This window comes from Apteryx rowi, unplaced genomic scaffold, assembly GCF_003343035.1.
Source record: "Apteryx rowi isolate R43461 unplaced genomic scaffold, aptRow1 scaffold_637, whole genome shotgun sequence".
NCBI lineage: Eukaryota > Metazoa > Chordata > Aves > Apterygiformes > Apterygidae > Apteryx > Apteryx rowi.
This window is the reverse complement of record NW_020450913.1, coordinates 481,213-506,322: the sequence shown is the minus strand read 5'-3', so window position 1 is coordinate 506,322 and position 25,110 is coordinate 481,213. Positions and strand designations below refer to the sequence as shown.

The 25,110-nt window shown below is 37.4% G+C and overlaps 1 protein-coding gene across 5 annotated transcripts in view; it reads left to right on the top strand.

Annotated features, from left to right (window-relative positions):
• Window positions 1-25,110, top strand: part of LOC112974902 (testis-expressed protein 10 homolog) — a 39,260-nt gene that overhangs the window by 3,886 nt on the left and 10,264 nt on the right. For 3 of the 5 annotated variants that reach the window (XM_026084351.1, XM_026084353.1, XM_026084355.1), the window contains exons 3-5: window positions 1,899-1,930; window positions 15,199-15,287; window positions 16,514-16,647. In XM_026084351.1, the coding sequence (XP_025940136.1) occupies window positions 1,899-1,930; window positions 15,199-15,287; window positions 16,514-16,647 (255 nt within the window). Of the gene's footprint in view, window positions 1-1,898; window positions 1,931-9,788; window positions 9,866-15,198; window positions 15,288-16,513; window positions 16,648-25,110 lie in introns of those variants that run through there. The other 2 variants (XM_026084356.1, XM_026084354.1) reach the window with 2 other exon arrangements.

The window sequence follows — 25,110 nt, the reverse complement described above, 5'->3', positions numbered from 1 at the left end:
TACTCTGTACTGAACATTGTTTTTCTTTGGTAAGGCAATTCCCGCTGCATTAAGAAGAATCAGTATTAAAAATCAGAACTCTAGCAGTTTTCTTCAGAACTGTATCTAAAAATAATGCAAGTCCTACTAAAGGTTGTAATAAGTCTTTTATAGACCAGAAAGCGAGTACAACAGTATTGAAAATATTGACTCACATTGCCAACTTTAAAATCTTATAGTACAAGTTTTGAAGGGCTTTTTGATAACATTTTTGTTGTTTATGATCATCGGTGTTATTATAAGAACTTCATCCTAGGATGCTTAAAGAACTGGCTGAGGTGATCTCAGAATTGTATTGTTTGGTTTTATTTTATTGTTTTATTGGTTTGGTTTGGTTTTTAATGTTCCCAGACTGAGCTGCCAAACCAGCTTTCAAAAGCATTCGAAGACAGCAGGGAGATAAGTAACAGTTAATGTAGATTTGTCAAGAACAGAACAATCTGATTATCTTTTTCCTTGGGAAGAGAAGTTGTGCCGTTAAGGAAATAGCAGGATGTTTCCTAGCTCTGAACTCTAGCTTGGCTTTACAAACATTATCACCTGTCATTGTGTGCAGGATTTGTGAGGTAATTCTCCAGCTCCGCTCATCATCAGTAAAGTCTGGCTGGATTATGTCCAGCTTTGTGGATTGCTTTTAGAAAATGATGTGGATGAACTGGACTGAGTCTAAAGGAGAGCAGACAAAGAGCATTAGTCTGTAAATTATGGCCATAGGGAATGACTGACAAATTAGTATAGTTAGGCTAAATATAATAGGGAGGGAGGGGAATGCATCTTTGTGTGCATTAAAGACTATCGAAAAGAGATGGGAAAAAGCAGTTTTTTGTATATGCCATGGAAAGGACTAGAAATGGGGATCTTAAATATCAGAAACACAGATTTGGTTTGAGTGCTAGCAAAATTTTTTTTTAACAGCAAAGAGATGTTCTGGAATAAACTTTGTAGGAAGTGGGTATGGAATCTATTCAAAGGAGTTACTTAAAATCACATTGGGTGAAATTATATTGTGGATGACAGAGGTAAAGCCATGAAGGAAGTAGATGGACTAAGTAACTTCTGTTAGTCATTTCCAGCTCCTGTGATTCTTTGAATTAAATATAAAAGTTTTTGAAATGAAAAAATGATAGTCCACCAAAATGTACATGATTTCACGGTTCTGGGTCACAATCTGGTTTATGGGACATTTTCTGTAGTTGTAGATGATGTTAGTTTTGCTTATATAAATTTATATAAATTAGTATGTTCAGAGAACAGTGCATTCAGAGACATTACTTATGAGTAAAAAATGATACGGTCACTAGATGGCAATGTTTTTCTTATATTTGTATGCTGTTTTGTGAGGAGGATTTTATAAATTTATTTTCTCCCAAGCCACCTGCTTCTCTGTCATGCTTTAAATAGATTGCATTCAGTAGCATCTGAAACTCATTGTTGTATTTGGTAGTTGTTTTTAATTTCTCTAAAACCTTTATTTCCATTCTTGACTGGCAGACCATGTACCTTCTTAGGTGCATCTGAGGATACACATACATACCCATGTATATTTGCCAGGGAGAAGCTTCATTAAGGTGAAATTGATGAGAGTACATATGAGTGATAATACTGCTTCTATTCCAGGAACAATCGTTATAAACTCAAGAAACTCGATAGATATCTTAATATTTTTTAGTTTAAACTGTAGAAGTAGATAGTGTATCCAGATGACTTAAACCACAGCCTTGTGGTGATGTCAGACAGTAAGTGTTAATTATAATTATTGTGTGTCAATGTTTATAATCTTTGGCTACTTAGAAATGAATTTTGAAGGCATCTTTTAATTTCCATTTTTTTATTTTTGCAATGGTGAAATAAAAAACCAGGTGGTCTGCAGGAGCCAAGCAAGTGAGCCAAGGTGAACTCCTTTATTTGCTTCATTTGCACTCCTTCCTATCAATATGCTGCTGATGCCCAGTATATATTTACATATATACTGGCGAGGCTCCTGGGCATGGGAATGTGATCATGTATACTGTTAAATTATTAGAACAGCTCATGTCATGCTTTTGGCCTACACCTGCTAAGGTTCTACCAGTTAGTACGGGCCAAGGACTGTTACAAAAAGAAAGCTTAAGTGCAGCCACCCTCCCTTGGAGGCTGGCAGTTTAGCCATATGAACATGGCCAGATGATGCTAATTGATCTCTGTGCCAAAGAACAGACCCTGTTACTGTTCAGTTCACTGGGATTGATCCAGCTAATGAGTTTCAGATAAGCAAGAGGGATAGAAGGTGTGGTCTTGGCTTGATTTCCCTGCAGTTCTCCAGCTCCTCCCTTATGTCTACTCTATGGGACCTGAGATATAAGCAACTTTAATAAATCCGGTCAGGTAGGGTTTTGACAGATGGAACTGTGCCGGGGTTTTGGGATAGAAATCCTTCTCCCTGCTCCTGTTCATGTATAAACCAGTAAGGAAAAGCAATGGAACGCAAGCACAGTCTGTTAACTGCAGATTGAGAGAAATGAGAGGTCATAGCTTCATGAAAGGAGATAGTTCTGAGTTGACTTCCGATAAAAGACAAGCCTAAATTTATGGAGACAAATGGAAGGGTGTTTGAAGTATTTTAGAAAGTGTTTCAACCGAATCTACAAGGTCAAGTTCTTCTTAGATTGACATATTGAGACAAACCAGTTGTCTTTATGCACTGTGCCACATTTCTAAAAGAGTTAATGTGAAGATTGATTTTGATTTATAAATTATTGGAATAGCTTATAAATGCTCAGTTAGTCATTTCTGTATTAAAGATGAATGGCTAAAATTTGTTGATCAGGGAATATGTAGTGTTTCACATAGGCGGACCTATGGTTTGTGGCTTCAGTCTTAACTTCATCTTGACAGTGGAACTCTGGCTGATGTCTTGAGGATATGGATTAAGATAAGGAAAAATACTCTCCAGGAAATGAAGGAATGTATTAACTACAAGTAATATAATGGGGATCGAAGTCATAAACTTTATCAACTACTGTAGGTAGAACTGGAAAAAATTGTCAGTGTAATTCCTCTATGCCTACTTTCCACATTTGTGAAGTAGGCTATTTCAGAATGTTTTTTAAAGGACTAGTGAAGTGTATGTGTACTTTCTGAGTACTTTCTGGAGGACCATCTTCTAGGTAAATCTTTTTTTGGGTTATCATTGAAGTTCGAAACTTAGTAAATTTTGCCAGCTCATTTTTTGTATATAATAGCTTCTTATTTATCTAATGAAAGGTAGGCTAGCTGTTTACATGACAGTTGCAGAGGAACACCATTTATCACCATTTGTTAGACTTAATGCTTCATTTCCTGGTTCTTGGGGACTTTGTGGTGATGGTGGTCTTTCAAACAATTTTCTCTAGCTTTTTTGTTTTGTTTAAGGTGGGATACTTGAACTGAGTGCTTCTGAGTGCTTACTATGATGTATGCCATTGTCTGAAGTATGGTTTAAGAAATGCAGGTTATGACATTGTGATCAATTGTATAAACTAAGATATTAGATTTCTAACCTTAAGGGAAAAGTTCCCTGCCTCTTTTTACCATGTCTTGAGGTACAATTTATGAAAAGCTATTCAGCTTAAATACAGACATACCTCGTTTTATTGTGCTTCGCAGATATTGCGTTTTTTATGAATTGAAGGTTTGTGGCAACCCTGCATTGAGTAAGTTTATTGGTGCCATTTTTCCAACAGCATGTGCTCACTTCATGTCTGTGTCACGTTTTCTACATTTTTTTTTTGACATAATGCTATTGCACACTTAATAGACTACAGTATAGTGTAAACATAACTTTCATAGGCACTACGAAACCAAAAAATTTGTGTGACTCACTTTATTGCAATATTCGCTTTATTGCGGTGGTCTGGAACCAAACCTGCAATATCTCCGAGGTATGCCTGTACAATTTATTAATACACATAATTTATGCATGATATTTATGATTTTTAAAATTGATCTATTGGAACAAAGTGTCTGGAAATTATTTCACTTTAACAGAAAATAGGATGAATAATATTTCATGCCCAGATAAAAACAATAGGAATTAATTTATGAGACAATTTATGAGACGCTTGTGGCACTTCTTTTGAAGTGGAGTGCTCATGAGATCTCCAGTGGGCTCAAACAGCCATTTCTTATTCTTGTTGGGCTCTCTCTTCTGGGGTCTCACAAAGAGTTGGTATTTCTGTTGCTGTAGAAAAAGTGAAGGATGAGGGCCATATAAATAAAAGCTTTCTGAGTGCTCTCTCCAAGTGAAACAAATTGCGTGGGAGTTTCTAGTCTTCGTAGGTTTGAAGTAACTTACATTTTGCTCATCATCCCTGTAAATGGATTCTTTTCTTAAGAGATGGTGCTTTTTAAAATTATTTTGTTGCTTTTCAAACAATAATCAAGGAGCTCAGTTGGCATCTCGCCAAGTAACCGGGCATGCTTGTTGGTTTCTGCTATTTTTAGGAATCTGCTGTTTAGAATGAGTGGAGATGGAGATTTTAACACCTGCTTGGTTTAGGAAGTAACCTTTTGTGTCTGCAAATACATAAAAACAAAACCAGATATGTTTTAGGGCCATAGTAGAAGTGGAAAGTCAACCCAATACACTTTGGAAAGTAAGTTGAAAAGCATATATGTATATATACACACACATATATATATTTTAGGTATATATCTAGGTAGGTATAGTAATTATGAATCGGTTGCTAAGAAAAGTTTAAGATTAGCAAAGTCTATGTTCACTGTGAAGCGCTTTTTTTCTGGAAAGTGTGCTAATAAGGCTTTAATAACTAGCAATCCAGACTGCTTGGCTGTATTTTCACATGCCTCACTTTAGAAACAAAAATCAAGTTGGAAAGTATTAAAAAGATAATAAAAATGCTTAAGGTACTGTTCAATATAAATAGAAAAGGAAGGTGTGCTTTTAAATTCCTGGCATTTCCCTGACTAGATGCCACTGTGAGGACTAAGAATAGAAGATCGATCTGTTTTCTTTGCTGCAAATCAGAAAGGATCCATAGTTCTTGAGAATCAGATCCTGAGATGTGTTACAGTGCATTCTTTCATCCAGATCTGTTTGACATTCCTTTTCCTTGCTCATTGTTATGTAAAGGGCTAAAATCTAAGAGAGAGAATGCTAAGCTTGTATTTAAGGACACAGCACTCTAAACTTGTTGCCAGGTTCTTGTTTGTAGTTTGATATCCCTAAACAAGGGAAAAGGAATTCCATTGCTGCACTTACAATTGCACTTTTCAATAAATGCCACATGCTTATTAGTGAATATTCTTTCTGAGTTGTACTCTTATTTACAATGTATAAGCAATTTTTTTCTTCTTCAGACAACCTTTGCAAACATAGAGCAAATGAGTAGCTGACCAGCTTACTTTTAATGATGCATAGTTCAAATTGTTGTTCTCTTAAAATACGAATCATGTTTTTCTCCAAATCCCTGTTAACTCCTTGCAGATGTTTGTTGTCTTCAAATGGAAACACTTGATCCTTCAAAAGAGTTAATAAAAGTTGAAACCAAAACCTGACACTAACAAACCTGACCATTGCCTACATTTGGTAACCTGTTAGAGGAAAAGGAAGGGAAATACTCTTCACTTGCTCTCTGAGTTTATGTTCAGAACCCATGCTACCTGGAGATATGTTGGTGTGAATGATGAGGAAATGGGTTGGGGCAGTATTCAAAGATACTCTGAAATTGTGAATAATGTATCCTGGCTTGCATTAGAAGAGCATTGCCAGCAGGTGAAGGGAGGTAATCCTCCCCTGCCAGTTGGCCCTGGTGAGGCCACATCTGAAGTACTGTGTTCAGTGCTGTGCTCCCCAATACAAGAGAGACATGGAGCTACTGGAGTGAGGCCAGCAAAGGGCTACTAAGATGATGAAGGGGCTGGAGCTCATACGAGACTTCCCTCATGTGAGAAAAGGCTGAGAGAGCTGGGACTGTTGAGCCTGGGGAAGAAAAGCCTTGGGTAGGTGGGGAGGAATCTTATCAACATGTATAAGTATCTGAAGGGAGGGTGTATATGAGATGGGGCCAGACTCTTTTCTGTGGTGCCCAGTGACAGGACGAGAGGCAAGGGGCACAAACTGAAACACGGGAAGTTCCATCTGAACATGAGGAAAAACTTCTTTATCGTGAGAGTGACAGAGCACTGGAACAGGTTGCCCAGCGATGTTGCGTAGTCTCCATCCTTGGAGATATTCAGAAGCAGTCTGGACAGGGTTCTGGGCAACCGGCTCAACTTGCTTGAGCAGGGGGGTTGGACAAGATGATCTCCAGAGGTCCCTTCCAACCTCAACCCTTTTGTGGTTCTGTGATAACAATTCTATGAGGAAACTGGTTAGAAAAGAAGAAATCTGTGTGATATTGTCCTGGAATTGTTCGGTAGAACAGTGTTTCTGGGCTCAGAGAGAGCACTGCAGTGGCATGCTGCAGAATTGAAATGGAGTCCTCTTAACTGTGGAGAAATAGGGTCCAGTAACTCTCTGGAAGCCTGCTGCTCCTGATGGGTATTAATCAGTAGCTAAGTGGTGTTGTGTTGATAGATAAACTCTCTGGGCTGACATTAAACTCATTGTATTAGGAAATTATAGATGCATAGATCATAAAAATAGGAAAACCACAAGAATGATGAAACCTGTCTTTATTCATCCACAGAAATGGGTAAAGACCTTTTTCTCAATGCAGCACCTGGTTGATTCACAAGTGATAAGGGGTATTGTGGTACATATCTGTAGTTCTGGGTTCTGTAGAAAAACACAGCCACGCAGGGAAAGTGTGCCATTTCTTTGATCATCCTCATTGATCTTCTCTGATCTTCTTCCCATCTTGCCTTACCATTTTGAGGTGGGGGACCAGAGCTGCCTGCATGATTCCAAGGTGCAGGTGACACCTGGATTTCTCCAGTGGCAGAATGGCAGTCTCAATTTTGTTCTCTGTTGCTTCCCTAACTGCTCCAATCATGGAGCTGATGTCTTCCTGGCGTTGCCTGTCATAACGTCACAGTCTTGCCCTAAGTAGCAGTAGTAATCAGCTGAGAGCCTGTCTTTTTATATGTGAAGTGAGGATTGTTCTTTGCCGTGTCTGTATTTGTCTGTCATTTGGCATGTATGTATGCAGTTAGCAAGTCTCCTCTGATTCTTGTGCAGCCGTTTGTCAGTTGTCCCTTGATTTTCCTGTGCTGAATAATGTGAATGTTGTCAGCAAACTTTGACAGCCCTTTTTCTGCTTTGTTTCTGAATAGGTTAAACAAGACAGGTGCCAGCACAAATCTCGTGAACATCCAGTGATATCTGTCTGCCACTGTATGAACTGATCCATTAGTCCTACTCAGTTTCCTACTTTTAAGCCAACTATCTCTTCATGCAAGGACCTTCTTTCTTGTACTATGGCTTCTTTTTCTTAGTTGTTTTTTCCTAAATACACTGGGTCTTCTGTATTCATGTGCATGTTTCCCTTAACAAGGTTTCTAAGACATACCTAAGGCAAAGTTCCTTTTTCAGAAACCATACCGTCTTTTCCCGAGCACGTCACACACATTCACGCCAGCTAATTTTATCCATCATTTAGTGTGTATTAATTTGTCTAGTGCAGACATGAAACTTACATACCTTAGTTATATGGAACTTTTGAAAAATAAAGATGTTTGGCAGCATGTTTGCTACTCTCCCCTTGGTAGTACTAGGGAGAGTTCTCAATGGAAGGTTAGTTGCTGCTGCTAGCAGTTCAGTTCATCTTTGCTTTCCCTTGGAATTCCCTTGCGTGGTGAATGCTATCTTGTCCTGGTAATTTCCTTCTGTTTTATTTGGTTCCATAATGTGTTGTACAGCTTCTTTAAGTTCCAACAGGTCTTCTGATGAGTCCCCTAAAGAATCATTCCGAGATGGGGATCTGCCCGGTTTCTTCTACAGTGAACAGAGATGGTTAGAATTCATTTCGCTTCTGTTCTATGGCCTTATCTTGTGTGAGTGCATCTCATGTGCACTGATTGTCAATTGGTTGCACAGAATCTTTGGCAAGTTTTCTGCTGATGAGTTTAAAGGACAATTTATTAGTAGTAGCGCAGTGATTAAAGCACTTACACAGCAAATATGGGTTCACTTCATCTAAAAAAGGGAGTTGGTTTCCTGTTTCCTAAAACAATGACTTGGTTGTTTAACTATTTTGAGAAGGGGTGCTTACTTTTAATAATGTAAATATATTAATATTAATTATTAAATTTTCACTGACTGTGGGCCTCAAATGCAGTTGCTTTGTTTTCGAGAAATGAGTGAGTCAACAGGTATCTGTGCCTATGAATACTTACCTATCCTGTGTGAAACAGAAGGGTATCAATGGGAGAAAGAGGGGGAACTCCTTTTAGAATGATTTTGTAGCCCAGCATTAAAGAAACAATCGTGAGAGGCCTTGGTTTGAATCTGTGTTCAGCAGATAAAGTGGATTTAAAATGGGATCACCTACGACAGCATTAGAATGCCTGGTTTCTCAGGCTATTCTCTTGCAAATGTTTAAATATTTCTAAACATTTAGCTACAGGAGTACTCTGCCCTAGAATATCCTCTGTCATAGTGGCTGAAGCACTTTCCTGGGAGGTGAAAAAATTGGATTTTAGTTTCCTTGAGCAGAAAATCCAGATCCTTGACCTTATACTTCCCGAGTTCTGTAATCTTTATGAATAATTGGGTATCAATGCCTTAGAAGAACTGTGAGTTTTTCATTTTATTTTCCTTGTTTTAATTTAAAAATATTTGAAAACTATACTCATTTTTTTGAGATTTAGTACCATTTTTTCAATTTTATTGCTGAACCAAAAAATCAAAAACCTTGCTGTCCAGGTTAGTTTCTCAGTGGTGTGTTTTACAGGAGAGTAAATGGCAGGGTGATGATTTTTAAAATCATTGCAGCAAGATTCATCAGCTTCTCTGTCAGGGACTTTTGAGATACCCTAGGACCCCTTATGACTTCCTATGTTAAAACCAACACCTTAAACCTCAACCAGAAATCCATTGGTGTCTAGTTTAAGTCAGGAAGCAAAGGTAATAGGTTGTAGCTGAGAAATAACCACTTTTGCACAAACTGCAGGTTCCTAGTTGTTTTAATTTGCGACCATATAGTATAATCCAACCTGAAAATAATAACATGAATAAAAGTGACAAGGTCTGTATCCAAAAGAAAAGTTTGCAGCAAGTGATAAAAAGAATGTTTTTCACAATTGCTGCAATTTAGAAGTATTTGCCATGCTAATGGGAAGAGAAGTGATTTTTAAGTTAATTAGATTCAGCCTTTCTTTTAATACCATTTGGAGTATGCAACAGGTTATGTAAAGGTGGAACCTCAAACTCAGTAGAGATGTTCTCATGGAGAACAGGTAACCTTATAGAAATTATAACACAATTCATCAGCTAATGTAGGTTTGGACTAGCTGACTGGAGAGGTCCCTCTCATATGCAATTTGATAATAGATTCCCATTGTCAGTGAAAAAGTATTCAAAAAAAAAAAAGGTAAAATTATAACATGCTTAACCTCTCTTCCATCTGTAAATGGGGGAGGGGTGAGTTAAATGTCCAACATTTAATATATAAGTGTCTTAGACATATTTTGAAAGTGCACATGGTTCTTAGTTTAATATATTAACACTACCATGGATAATTAAAATCTTTGAAATAATTTATAATACATTTATAGTATATCAGCATCTGTTCTGGAAATTAAATTTCTTTTCTTCTAAATGTTCTTTATCTTAAGTCCAGTTTGCTTTAACGTGAACCTTAAAATTCAGCAGCTTTAACTACATGATAGACACTTGGATTCTAAGGTAAGTGAGGCATTAATAACTGGTTAGATTTGTATTTAAATAAACTTTTCCTTTGTCACAATATTGTTCTATTTATGTTTGAAATATTAGAAAGATGTTGGTCTCAGTATTAATTTGTTATGGTTTATTTGTGAGATTCCGGCTTAGTCTTTGATTACATGACCCCATGCTATTTTCCATGCTATAGTGTGTTGAATGCATGATGCTCACTGCATGAGTATTTACGTAATGCTATGTTTTGTCCCTTTTGTTTCAGTAGAAAGCTCTGTGGTTTGTTTGTTTTATGTCCATACACCACTTGGAAAACACTGTTTTCTGCCTCCCCTGGGGTTTTCTGTTGTGCTTAACTATTTTTACTGCTGTAGAAGATGATGAGGTGATATTTTTCCCAACTTACAGATAAGAACTGAGGCAAAGAAGAGATGAATCATAGTACCTGTTAACTTTAGGATTTCATTATGAACCATTTAGGAACTTTTAAAGATGCTGGAAACCGTATTGCTCCGCAGCTGCTATGGTCATTTCAGTCTTTTACTCTCTTCTAAACAGTTGCAGTGCTAGTGTTAACTAGCAGAATGAGAGGTGAGGGAGAAACCCTCACCATTCATGGGATTTTTGTCTTAACTATGCTAATAGAAGATTAAGGCCTCATCCTACTTCCTTTATTGGAAGAGTGAGCCCTCAGTCCCTGTCTGCTTTCTTCAAGCCTCTCTGATTTTGTGTACATCCATTGCCTCTTTTTCAGGCTGAAGAGTCCTAGTGTATGCAGTCCTGGCCTGGCCTGGATGCTGTTCCATATCTCTGATCATTCCTGATGCCCTCCTGTGCATGTTTTCTAGTTCTAATACTGTCTTTGAGCTGAGAGGAAACAGAACTCCGTACCATACTCACAATGTGTGCGACTCATTTATACAATGCCATAGCGATGTTTTTTGTTTTGTGATCTCCCTCTTGTGAGAACTGCCATTTATTCCTATCCTGTTTCCTATTTTCAGCCAGTTATTTATCCATGCCAATTATTTTAGGCAAAGCTGCTTAGTTTCCTTAAAAACCTATGTACATGCTTCTTGATCCCTTCTAATAGTGTCAAGAGTTTTGTAAGGTCACACTTCCTTTTACAATCATATTGCTTTTTCTGTATTTGTCTAGATGTCTGCTTGTTCTGTCATTCACTACAGATTTCACAAATTTGCTTGGTATGTGGATGTGAGTCTTACTGACCTGTAGTTCCCAGCTTCTCCATGGAACTTTTTTTTAATTTGGTATCATATTTGCCCCTCTTCCCTTGGTAGGTGCCAGGGGAGCTCCCTTGGATGGTGAACGCTATCTTGTCCTGGTAACTTCCTTCTGTTTTATTTGGTTCCATAATGTGTTTTACAGCTTCTTTAAGTTCCAGCAGGTCTTCTGATGAGTCCCCAAAAGAATCATTCTGAGATGGGAGTCTGCCCAGTTTCTTCTACAGTGAACAGGGAAAGCTAGCATTCATTTAGCAGTGCCGTAGCACTCTCAGTATGCTTCCTTACGTACTCTGTAGCAGGATCTTTGCTACTGATGTTCTGGGAGAAGGATGTAGTACTACCTTTGATTCCTTTAATTAGTTGCTGTTCAAACTCTGGTTTTTTTTTTTCCTTCTGCCTACTTGATTATATTTTATTTAATCTGCCATAGTTTTTTGTTCTTATGTTTTTCTTCTTTGGGATGCAGCTTATGCCAGAAACTGAAGCATGCTTTGTAGTCATGACAGTTTCATTTTATATGCTCTCACGCCTTTCCTAATATATGGTATGCACTGGCAGTGCACTTCCAATATGGTACCTTCTAGTAGTCTCCATGCTGCCAATACTTACAGCTTTTTAGTTACTTCTATTTAATGAGCTTTTCCTCACTTTTATGTACTTCCCCTCATTGTAGCTTAGCACAGCTGTAAGATGTTTTGTCTTTTTTTGCTCCTCTAGAGAATTTGAAGCTAAGTATTTATTCATTGTCACAGAATTTCCACTGAAATTTTATACTAGATTATGTGCATTATTCTGTCCCAAATCAAGGATTACCTTTTCTCTTGTCGGCTTGCTAACCAGCTGCTCCATGTAACAGTCACTGACAAAATCAAAAAATTTCATTTCTGATGTGACATCTCTGCAACCTGATTGGAAGGAAGGACAGGGTTGCCATAATGATCATGAGAAATGTCTTGAAACCTGGCTAGCTATGTAGCTATCATATTTCACTGTGTGCTTATTACTAGACATTCCAAAAAAGCTGGAATTGTGGGCTTGCATTTTGATTGCTGGAACCTTTTCTGTACTTGGAGAACCTGTTACACTTTTAAAGTTTCACAGAGTAGTATCTAGGAAGGTCTAAGATACAGCAGGGCATTATCCTTTTTAATTAGCGGCATGCCCCATTCCTAGAGTTTGTCAGAGGTTTTGACAAGACAAACAAGACTATAGGTTAGGGAATATTACTTTCAGAAGCTCCTTTCGCATCTTTTAGATACGTTCTACTTGAGCTTAGGCAGAGATGGGACCTGAAGGTCATTGCCTAGAACTTCACTCATTCAGCATAACTTTTTATCCTTCACACTTTTCCTTCTCTGGGTCAGATTAATAGTGTTCAACTCTGTCTGTGTTTGCCTCTGAAGTCCAGATTGGTTTGTAGCTTTCAACTTGTAGTCTGGTGTATTTTCATATAGATGATGATCTATTTAAAGAAAATGCCTCATGTTATTGGTAAATGTTTTGGCATAGTACTGGCCATGCTCACAAAAAACTTGGAACTGGAGGAAGTTAATTTGCAGCCATTCTCTATCTGCCTAAACAAGATGATTGGGGAAGGTCCCATCCAGACACCATGATGTCCTTTGTCTCTTCTTTCAAAGATGATTGTATTAGTAACAAGAAAGCATTCCTCATGCTACGATGTAAAAGAGTTTTATCCCACTTCTCTTCATTCCCGCTTGGCTAGCCTTGGTCTTTATTCTTCAAGTTGTTTTGCCTGATTAGCCCTTTGTATTCCACCCCACCTTCAGGTTTTTTTAATCTGATTAATCCCTTGCCCCTGTTCTTTTGTCATCAGTACTAGTCTTGTCATCAGTCCTTATCTTTGTGTGCACAGCCTCAGATTTTTCCCTGAACTCAGGTTTCTCGTCATATCTCTCCTTTTTCTGTCCTTCTGCCCAAAAGTCTTTGTTGTCACCTTTCTCTGACTCCCTTTGCAGCTTGACATCTGATCCATCTCTTCCAACCTCTTGCATTCCCACCATTTTGCTCAGTGATTCCACCACAGTTTTCTTTTCCAGTAAGTCCTATATTCTCCTGAATCTCTCTTCAGGTTCCCAAATACAGTCTTGCTGTGTTGGCTCAATGAGTGACCTCAGGGTCTGGCTGATGTTCCCTCTGCATCTGATTCAGGCAGCTTCTTCCCCCATTCTGAATGGAATATACTCTACTCTCCTGGTATCTAGATTCAATTCTAGTGTGAATATTTACCTTATGTAGAATCTGGGGGGAAATGGATTGCAGGACTGCTTGCTGTTTTTGTTGAGTGAGTATGTGTGAAATCTCTTGGATGCTGTAATGAATCTTGCCAGTTATGTTCCATTCTTGGTTTTTTCTTTGTTGCTTTAAGATGACTGGGCCCTCCTTGGAAGGAGGGGGAAATTGCTTCTTCTCTTGTGGACACTGCTGGCCATGGTCAAGGGGTTTGTTTCCGGAGAACTTGGGGCTGGCAGCCTAGTGAAGTGCAGCTTGGCCTTGAGAGTCTATATTAATGTGGAGAGACCAAGAGACTACACCTTAAGAAAAGGAAGCAGCCAGCCAGGCCTCAAAGGAGGACAGAAATTTTCCTAGGAGCTAGAAGGGACTGTGTGGAACTGCCAGCAGTGCAAAGTCACTAGGTTGCCTGAAATAAACTTGGAAACAAAGATTTGCCTTTAAAGATCCAGTGTACAATGGAAACTTTAGTTAATAAGCTTTTTTAACTTCTGTTCTCTCTGACCTACTTGTGCTTTTTAATTTTTTTTCAAGAAATAATTATCCTAGGTGATGGTCTGATTAAAGCCTGAATTTTCTTTAATTTAAAAGCCTTCCCATTTTCTCTGAGGAGCTCCAGACATAGCCATATTCCAATTGTCATCTTTGTGGATGCTGAAACTTTGTGGACGGATTTTCATGGGGTGGCAAAAAATACATATCTAGCCCAAAGTTATTCCAAATTTGATGATTTTGCTCCCAAAACATGGGGCTATGAAAAATCTCTGCAAAACAAGTTTTCTAGAATTTTATTACCCAAGGACAAAACTATTTTGGCTCTTAGGGGCGAGAAATTAGAGGGGAGGGGGAAAAAGTGATCCCAAAGCAGCTAGTTGGCTTAGAAAACTACATTCAAAAGCATAGAAATTTAGCAAGACTAAGAACAGGAAGCAAGTTCTTGCATCAAAGATCTGTAGCCTACAGCAGAAGTGCCAAAAGCAGCATGTAAGTAAATTTGAATAATGTGCATTTTGCATAATATGATTTAGGGCTGAGCTGCAGCATTTTGAAAAAAGCATGTGTAAGATTCACTTGCTCTCATCTCCAGCATCTTGTCTGTGAATGACTATAGAACCAAGAGAAAGCCAGCACTGCTGCACATGCAGGACGCTGCCGGTTAGTTAGGTCATAAGTGGTGTCTCAGTTTGCACTAAATTTCTACAAGAATGTATGCCTTCTAATTTGAGAAACAAAAATATGGTTTGGCATGCCGCTCCTCACAGGTTACCCCTAAAAGGGGAAGTATCAAACAGCCTTAATTGTTTTGCTGCTGTCTTTGCATAATATTGCCTTATACATTTAAAATTTCAAAGCAAGTTTAAATTGAATTTTGTGTTTGATAGCCTTAGCTATTCTGAAGTAGGCAGTGAAAATACTTTTAAATGGAACCTATTGTTAATGTAAACAGCTATATCAAAATTAGACTGGATACAATGAAAAATACAGCTCAACTTTATAATCTAATGACTTTTACCAATTAAAGGAAATAAAAACTAATTTATTTTTTGTGATGGATGTCATTGCCATATTAAGGGTTATAGCACATTTTCATAAATACTGGTATCTCAGTAACTTAATCTACATAACAACCTAACCCCATGTGGGGGCACGAAGTTCAATATTGTCTTAAAAAGAGCAAGTACTGTTTTGAAGCTATTAAAAGTGCTACTTTAGCAACAGCAGTTGGAAACAGGAGTGCTAAAATTAAAAATTTAGTCATGCTAATTGATTGTAAGTATATGTAAGTTGTGAATTCTTAATTATATTGTTTTTAATAACCTGTCTGCTATTGGTTTTATGTAGATCATCCTTTGCAGGCTGGAAGTGCCAAGTGCAGGATAATTCAGTGAATGATGTGGACTATTTCAGCTTCTTGTTTTCAACCCTTATAGGTAATCCTTGTGAATGTCATAATTTAGAATTAACAAAAGGAAATCTGTTTTGATAGATAATTGCTGGATTTAATTTAGGCTAAACAGTGTAGCAAGTACTTCCTAAAAGTAGTTCTAATTTTATTACATGTTTTTGTTAAGAGATATCCTTTTCACTGTTGATCTGATTTTTTTAACACCCTGTTTTTACACTTTGAATTGCCGTTTGGGCTGCATATTTGCATGCTCTTTCTTGATGTGTAGCAAATTTCTTTGGAAAATAAGAGGAAAATCTAAACTTAGCATGACTTGAGCAAGTTTTATTTAAATTTGGGGGAAAAAAAAGTCTTATAGTGGTTTGTAACAATATAAATGAGTGCCTTTTGGATTTCCTGTGGACATACTTACAGTATTGAAAACATTCCATCAAATTAAAGTAATGAATATACATTAAAGTGAGCTGCCCAGGGTCCTCATGTGAACAGAATTATTTCTGCTGCTAAATTCTTACTCGGAGTAGTATTCCTGTGGTGATACAACTATGGAAAATTATGGTGGTTATAATGATATAACATTACTAGGAAATGTCTTTTCAGTAGCTTGTCTTGTGGTAAAGAAAGTGTCTTGTCTTTGTCACCTTAGAATCATTTGTAATGTTCAGCTACTTTGCTTTCAAAAGTAACCTTTCTTTTTTTTTTTTTTTTTTTTTCCCTAAAACAGTGAAGAGGCAGCTGTATTGGTAGCTCAGGGAATGACAGCAAAAACTAAGTGACTTTTAATGTGGTTTGGAGCAGTAGTCCTGTTTTACTAAATCATCTAATATTTGGCTAGAAATAATTAGCCAGATTCGTGTGTGTGTTTGTTTTTTTTAAATCCTGTAGTTATATTAGAAAGTTACTGAGTTGAAGTGAATATGTAGTAAATTCTGTTTTGCATTATATCTGGTTTTGCTTTTTCTTTTTTATTTTTTTAATGATAAATACTGTGAAAATAGCAGTATAATGCAGGCCTCTTGCTCTCTTTTATACCACAGTATAGTTTGATTTGATTTTTAAATAATATCTTTGTTTTCTTTGGAAATCAGAACTCTTATTCTCATATACTTGATTTAAAATATCAAGCAAGTTCCTCTAACAAAAAATGTTATGTGGACACAGTTAAAAGACTTTTTTTCTCAAGGAAGCTAATAAAGTAGAATAGCGCTTGGCTTGTTTTGTGATACTGTTTTACTGCTTCTTTTTCTCTAGGGTTTTCAGGAGAGGAGTTGACTAGTCTTCAGGGCATTAGAGGAAAGCCACACATTAGCCAGACACAGCTTTCACCTGTCCGTCTTTACCTAACTGATCTTGACCAGTTTTTACACCACTGGGCTGTGACAGAGGTAATACATCAACACTATTTCTAACAACAGCATACAAACTTGGAATGTTTTCCATCTCTTTTCCTTTTCTGCATATTTCTAAAGTTCTGTCATGACTTGAAATAAAGTGAAAAATATTATGGCTGTTAAACTGCTAACATTCTTCTACAGTCATTGGGTAATATTTTGAAGGAAGCTGCTTTAAAAGGCAAATGTTCACGCAGGTAATATGCAAAATTATACTTCTGGAAAGAATGGGTAGAAGCTTTTGTGGAAAAATCCTAATAGTAAAATTAAGACTAGCAATACATTTTGGCTTTCAAAAAATAATCAGTTGCAAAAATACTAATTATGGACAGTTTTCTTTGGGAGTAAATTCCACTGTTAATTGAAAAGCACATTAAAAGAGGAATTTTACTTGTAAGTAATATTAAGCTGGCATTGCTGCTTATTCAGAATAACTTTGTACGCTTATTCAATCAACATTTACTGGGATTAACAACTTCACTGTGAATTCAGTGCCTGCTTATAAGATCATAAGAATTGAAAGCTTAATTTTATTGTTGGTTCTAAAGGAATGTGAGGCCATCAGATTTGTATCAGAACTAGTGAATAGTAGTCTTCATTGTGGCTCAACTTTTTATTGCTTATCCCACCAGAAACCACTTTATTTTAAGGTGTGAAATCTCATTTTAATGATGTATGTCAATTTGAAAGTATTCATAGTATCTGTTATGAATACAGTGGGAAGAGTGCAACAGTAGTTTAGCTGTAAGGTTTATTTTGGGCTTTCGTGGCAGTCTTTTTGATTTAAGAAAACAGCATAATAAATTTTTCTCTTAATTTATAATTCAAGTTTAAGTGATATTCTACCAAATCTACCAAAAGTGCTGATAGTCTGTGGCATATGTTGCATGTATTTTATTATCTATATAAAATTATTTTAAGCAGACTTGTCATTTGGTTCCATGACTTGCACATATCCTTAGATGTCCTGCCTTCAGTCAGGTGGCCTGAGGAGCAGCAAGCCTTTTGGCTTTTTTTTTTTTTTTTTGCCTTTCCCACTTTCTGTCCCCTCTGGGCAATTATGACTAGTTTTCTCACCAAAATACTTCTTTCTCCAGTGTTGAAAAACTAGCACGTTCTCTTCCCCTCCCCTGTAGAAAATGCAGGACTCTTCCTCTGTGAATTGACCAGAGGGGTGACTTGCAAAAGTTTCTCAGAATTAGCATAATCCCATAAAAACATCTGCAGGATTTATATTCCCAGGGACTTTACTTGCTTTTGAAAATGCCACGCCATGTGTCACATCTTTCTTTATTCTTTTTGCTTCTCTTCCACAAATCTATCGAAGTTGCTTGAGAAATCACACAATGGAAATAGTCACTTATGGATGAATGGAAATACTTCAACTTACAGATGCTGGAATAGTTTGATTACAGATAGCTTGCTTGTGCCTTTAGTTCCTGCTTGCTGGTCTGAGTTACTTCTAACACAATGTTTTCAGTGCTTTAGTGCCATCGAGGAGAGTCATTATTCACATAAAATGCAAGATATGCTTTCGTTGAGTACCTTTTCTTGCGAAAGATCCAAGGGGCTTTCTCAGGTTCTCAGAAGTGGATAGCAGTCATTCAGCAGAGTTAGATATTCTTGACTGCTCATGGAAGAGGACTTGGACACCCTAAGGAGCATTGCGTTTTTTACCCAGTTATGTATCAGCCTGAAGTCTCTTCTAGGGACTAAATTGAGAGAGAATAGGAACAAAAATCCCCATGCATGAAAAATTTGTGTGAAAAGAGTTAAGTTAAATGCTTGCCAGAAGGACTGGTAATATTGCAGTGCTGTTTGGAGGGTGGGGTGGTTGTCTGTTCCCCCTTCTCCTTCTCCCCTTCCCCCCGGCTTCTTTTCCACAGAATTTGCAAACAGAAAAGTAGGGACACCTTGTCAGTAGCTTACTTTCCTACCAGAGAAAAAAACTGAGATATCCTTTCCTCTTGCCTCTGATATGACTCTATTCCCATTAGTAATAATGGTCTCTGAGAAAATCTGTGTCCCAAGTTTCATTATTTTTTCTGGGAGAAAAGATCAGTTTTAATGCAAACTCTTCCTTTTATAAATCATAAGATTTCATTCTTTTTTCACTTGACTGTGAGTTTCTTGGCTTCAGAGGCAATCATAGGTATGATAAATTATACATAAATAAAACTGTGCTGAAGTTAGATTTAAAAAAATATGTTTCAAGTGTGTTAGTCTTTTGGATGACTTTTCTCTCTGTGTTTAACTGTGTATATTGTGTTTAAATGTACAGTGTGGTATTCAGTAAGTTTTAGGGGTTTCTCTCTTTTCCTTGGCGGTGTTCCTTGTTGAGTACGGTTCTCTAGCTTCAAACATGTTGACCCTTAAATTCTGCTTCATGCTCAATTCAGAAACATGGTGTTCTGGGGACTGCAGTCCAGGAAAAACACTGAGATTTGGAGGCTGAAACAATTTTTTTGAAAAAAAGGCGCCTTGGAAAGAACCTTTCAGTTCCTTAAGATTTGCCAAAAGTTACACAGGAATGCTTTTTGTAGGAAAAAGTAGTTTCCATCTGGTATTGACCAAGCTACTCTCCTCTCAGAATAAAACAACAAAAAAAACCCCAAAACCCAGAGCTACAGCCTTTGGGGACAAAAAAGACTTGGCAAATCATGAAGAGCTTTTAGGATCTCTTGGAAGACAATGTGATATGAAGGTACTAAGTGCGTTAGGATTGGGTGCTAGGGTTCGGGTGGTCTTTTTTTCCTGGGATGGGAGGGGACGGGGGAGGTAGGTTTGGAGAATGCTTTCTTCAAAGTGGGCATAGCAGTTCAAGGACTAGATGCTGTTGTTCTACAGGTGGATGTCTGTCAAATTCAGTTACTCTAATGTGGAACAGTTTCCACATCTACTTGAAAGAGATACTTCTATAGTGGGAGAGATGGTGACACTAAAGCTGCTTAAAAATGTTGGTAGAAGACTGGGAAATTTTCCATTAAAACTTCTGTTTTCTATGGAAGGTTTTTGCTCTTTTGCTGGGAGAAAAATATCCAGTAATCATCAGTATTCAAATTCTCAGTCAGAAAATAAAAATATCAATGAGAAATACCTCTTCATGTTCTGGTTATAGTGTGCCTCATTCTCCTTACRTCTCATTCTCTAAGACAAGCATGGGGTTACTAAGGTGCTTGGTATCTTCCTGTGTACTAGGGCCAGATGAATACTATGGTATGCAATAATGTTTAAGCAAGATGGGAGACTTTGCATCACGGGAAGGAAAGGTCTAATGAGGAAGTCTGTTTCGTGAAATATCTGAACTCCAATTTCCTTTCAGTGACACCATTTCTGAATCAATTTTTAGCAAATGACAGAAAATTATTTTTAAATAAGTACTACAGGAAATAATAAATTCAGTTTTAATTGGTCATGCTTGGCTTTTGGTGGAATTGAGAAGAGAGGCTTTTGAATGCTGAACCTTTTGTGCTTTCTTTTGCTGGATAAAAGATATGCTCATTTGAGCAGCAACTTCATGGTGATACTATAATATTGAGTAAGATACTTTAAATTACTACAAATATCTACTAAGTGAATAGAGCCCTCCATTGGCTGCAGGCCAGGCAGCATTCAGGCCTGTATTTTATTTTGAGAATTGCTTCTAAATAAGAGTTCTGGTTGTTGTGTAACTGTAAGTCAGGGATTTCTCATAGAGGAAAAATATTTCGTTATGAGTGAAATTAATTAGAAACTGATGAACTTATAATTTGGCAGTCTGATTTCCTTTAGTGATCAGACTTTTTTTTTAGTCTTTTTATTAGTCCCTCCATCCTCCTCATCCTTCTGTTCTGCCACTTGTTTTGTCTAAACTGTTGGCTAGTTTTTGGCTAGATCTACGAAAAGAATAGACTTTCAAATATTAGTTTCCTGTAAGTTATGTGAAAATAAGCAGCTGGAAGAGAAGAGGATCTAGATTAGTGCAAAGCAATTTAGAACTCAGTTTTTGCATTCTGTTTTGGCAGCAGCCAGCTGGGCAGTCCGCATGTGCGTCGCTCTGGACTAGCCTCAGCAGGTCTTGTCTTTTGACCTGCAGGGTATCACAGGGCTTGTGAGGCAGTAACAGCTGGGGTTACTGTGGTGAGGAAATGGAAAGGGAATTAAGGTTCCCAGGTGTGAATTTGTAGGAAGCCATGGTTTGTTGGTTTTGTTGCTTGCCGTTTTCAAATCCAGTGGGAAGCAGTCCCAACTTTCTGTTGCTAGCTTGTACAATGAATGGTAAGTATTTAATACAATTTAAGGCTAATTTAGGTTATAAATAAGGTTAATTTAAGGCTTTGTCAGCTGGCAGTCTGAACTTTGTGTGTGTTATAACCATTGCACTCGGTTGCATGTGGTTAAGAATAAGCAGTGAAAAGACCAAACAAATGCACTTTTGATTAATGCTTTTAAATGTTTTAAGACATAATMATTTTGAGATGGTTATGCTTCATAACTCTTTTGTCTAGAGAGAATGGTTATTGGGATACTGGAAATCCAAAGCCATGTTATTTTTAATGGAAGCTTTTAAATAATATATATACTCTTTCTCTTATGGACCAATGTTTAAGAAGTGTCCCTCTAAATGCCATTTTGTGTAACTGTAGAGGTTAGTTTTTATACATTTGTCTGAAAGAGATTTGAATGTAAATTGTCTGAAAGAGATTTGAATGTAAATGCAGAAGCCTTGGTTTGTTTTCTGGAGCAACTTATACTTAAAATGACTTCTGCCTTATTAAAGCTAATTATTTAAAATCGTATCCCTGCAGCTTAAATAGATGGGACTCCAGAATAAATTATTGCAGCCTAAAGGAAGAAGCTTCAGTTTTTGTTCATTTTAACTGTGCCTATAGTGTTTGTCAGTAATATTGTTCACTCCCCTATAATTGAATTGACCTACCAGTATCAAATGAAATAGCACCAACAGAAATGAGCAGTTTAACAAGGTAACAGTGTATACGTGATAATTTCTGTTGTTATAATGTTTGATGTTTGTGACATTTAAATATTTTGGAGGGGGAAGGGGAAGCTGTTTACTGTTCTAAAATTCTGCTTAAAGTCTAGATTCCAGAATTGTATTCAGCACATAGCTGACTTGAAGAAATAAAATACTCAAGTGTTTAAGATTAAACACAAGGGAAGGTCAGTTGCTATTAAAAACGAAGTTGAATTAAAAAATCTTTGGATGTGTGCAATATAAACTTTTCCATTTTTGACACATTAGTGAATTATTAAAAAAGAGTTGTGATAGCTATATCTGCACTGGCATGCTAACAAAAATTAGGGGAAATCAATAAAGATAGTAAGCCAATGCATATAAATTAAAGTTCTGTGAGGATGCTGCTCTTGGGAAAGTAAAAATGGTGTTACAGTGCTGTAGGCTTAACTTTAAGCAGATACTAACATTCCAAAAAACCCTAAGACAAAGATCTGGGGCTGAAGTTCCTGTAAGATTTCAGTTTGTGGTCTTTATTGAGATTTCAAAGTTAGTTACATTGGGAAAACAACTGAGGGTAGATAGTAGCCCTTTTTGATTAGAAATACACTATAATTCTTAGCCTCCTTGAGGGAGAAGAAAAGATTCTATGCAAGCTCGTTACTGTTTTGTAAAACCACATCATACACAATTTTAAGTTCATAAATGAAAACGATGTTTTTACTTAAAAAATATTTAGTGCCAAAGAAACAAAACAGAGGAGAAATTATAGGAGAAATTATAATGTATCCCTAAATGAAAAAAGCTCACTGAAACAAGAAGTTAACTTTTTAGATTTCTTCCATGATTTTCTTATCAAGGTATAAAACTTCAAAAGCAAAACAAAAAAACCCTGACTCTTAGGGCCAGCACTCAGTTGTACCTGTTACTCTGTACTTCTTGCATTCCTGTATCTTGGGCCATTTTAGAGCTGGGAGCTGATATGCTGTTGCATGCAGTTAACATGTGAATTAACATCTCTCTAGTTCCTGTGCATGAAGAGCATCTCATACATGTAGTTAATGTGGAATGTGTACAATAAATTAACATTGTTTGGCAATAACAGAACTGAATTTCTGCAGAAAGGTATGGTTTGTGGGACAAGAGCTAGCTTCTTAATCATGTACGGTTTTCAGGGGAACACAGGCTCTTTTTGGCTGCGTGACTGGACAGGTGAATTTGGAAACTTGAAAATCAGAAGTTTGTTTTGACCATCATGCATATGGTCTGACAGGTAGACATCCTCAAGGGGGAGGAAACGGTTGTGGTGACATGTTATAGCTGGGAGAAAGCTGCGGAGCTGAGAGAAGGCATTTAGTGGCTGCAAGAGGATGAAACAAAAGCTCTCTGCATAGTGAAGCTGTTTTGTGTTGTTCTTTCTCAAATTCTGTTAATAAAATGGCTCTGAAAAAAAAACTGGAACTGCGCTGTTTTTCAGGTATGGCTTTATCTCCAGGAGGAGAGCATCAGCTCTTGAGTGTAAAACCTGCTTTTGTCACAAAAGAAAGAAGTAATTCCAGACATGCATGTCATTTAGCAAGACAGTATGATTGTCTCTAGCCAGTAGTTCTTTGCCTCCCTATACCAAATCTTCCTGGTCTCCAGATTTAAGCACATGATCAAATTGTTGCATAGTAGGCGAGCGATGACGATTGTCACCTGTGTATTTGTAGCTAATGGCAAATAGAGATAACCACCTTGCTTAGCAGACTTGATACAGGTTTAACTAAGTTGCTTCAGACTGCTTGCCACAGCCTAGGAGTCTGCATATAGGCAGTTACTGCAGTTCAAATGCAAGATAAGTTTCTATACTGCAGTTACTCTGTTTCTGAGCTAGCAGTTGGATATTAACTGTGTTTCATAATCACTCTCAATCTTTGGAAACAAGTACTGTGTCAAGATGTAGAACATAATGTACGTATTTACTTAAGTATTTGTAATTCTTAAACAAGCTTCTGCCTTTCTGTTCTGTCACCCTGAATGTAAATTTAGCCTCACAAGGTTTTCTTTTCTCCTGTTGCCCTTCTATGTAATGTTCTTGTGCAGACTGTATTCCTTCATTTTTGGCCTTTTTTTTCTTTTAATCTAGCTTTTATTTTACTGAGATTGTAAGTGTGGGGTTTTTTCTTCTTCCCCTGGAGTCACTGAATTAGACCTTTCACATCCACCCTTGTGAGCTTAGCCAAGGCAGAAGAACAAAGATCTCTTGTTGTACGCAGCTTTCTCAACAAGTCACGGCACTGTTAATATTGCCCTGTCAAATCAATTTACTTCAGGAGAAGCAGCACCTGTCGGGAGAGTACACTGTCTGATAAGCTAAGGTGCTCCAGGGGATGGTGGCCAAGCTTTAGATGGCAAGCTTCATTGCCTGCTCCATCACCTGAAAACTTCTTGTTTTCTATACACTCTGCAGTAACATTTTATACTGGATAGAGTCCTGCTTGAAACAGTCATTTCACAGAGTCTTGGGAATTGACTACAGAACAGCCTGTTTCAGTTTAGTTACCAATGTTTGATACAGATGTTGCTGTGAATTGAAAAGTATACTTTAAAGCTCACATTAGGATATAGTGTCTGGTGTTTGCCAACTATCTTCTAAAATGAAATCACTTCTCTCCTTTCTTTAGGTTCTCTTATGCATGTTGGTAAGTGGTCTGCTGGTCTAAACTGTCTTTGGTCTGGCTTTTCATTGTGGCTAGCCAAGATATTTGATCCATTATTTTTCTGCTTGCTTGGTTCCTCTCTGTGCTCACGCATGTGTGTCTTCAGAGCAAGCTGAATACTTGCTTTTTTGAAAAAGAATACTTCACAGCATGATTAAGCTTGAAATAATATGCAGATTTTCACTGAAGAGTTGCTGATAAAGTATTTCCCTTGAGTAAGATGGTGATAGGCTTTTTGAGTCAGGAATCTATCACGTTTTATTATGGGAAGTGTTGAGTGATTTGGGGAGTGGGAACAGTTAAATGTATGAATAAAACTTTCCTCTTGCTTCATCATTTGTCAGCATTCCTTTTGCCATAAGATCTCAGATTGAGATTGGGAGTCCTCTGTTCCTCTTAACTTTGTCTTTTGGAGTTGAGAGCATTTTACAGATGGGCAATATAAACTGATGGATTCCTCTGATTGTATGTTAGAGTTGCAAAAAGCCTGTTTCAAATTGGATTAAGAGTCAGTTAGACTCAGTGGCAGCAAAAATGCATTTACTCATCCAGCTGAAGATTTGAATAAAATAGCATGTGACTTGTCCCATCTTCCAAAAACTGATTAACAGGGTAGGGACAATTGAAATAAGCAACACTAACTTTCTGAGAAAGTGTTTCAGTGTTGGGGCCAAATGTTCCTTTCCTGTATGCGCTTACCTTAGTATCCACACTTACCTTTGGCTTTTAGACAGCTACCTTCCTGTCAAAATCACGATCCACTCCTTGGCATTAGGATCTCCAGAAAGCAGGAAGTGCTCC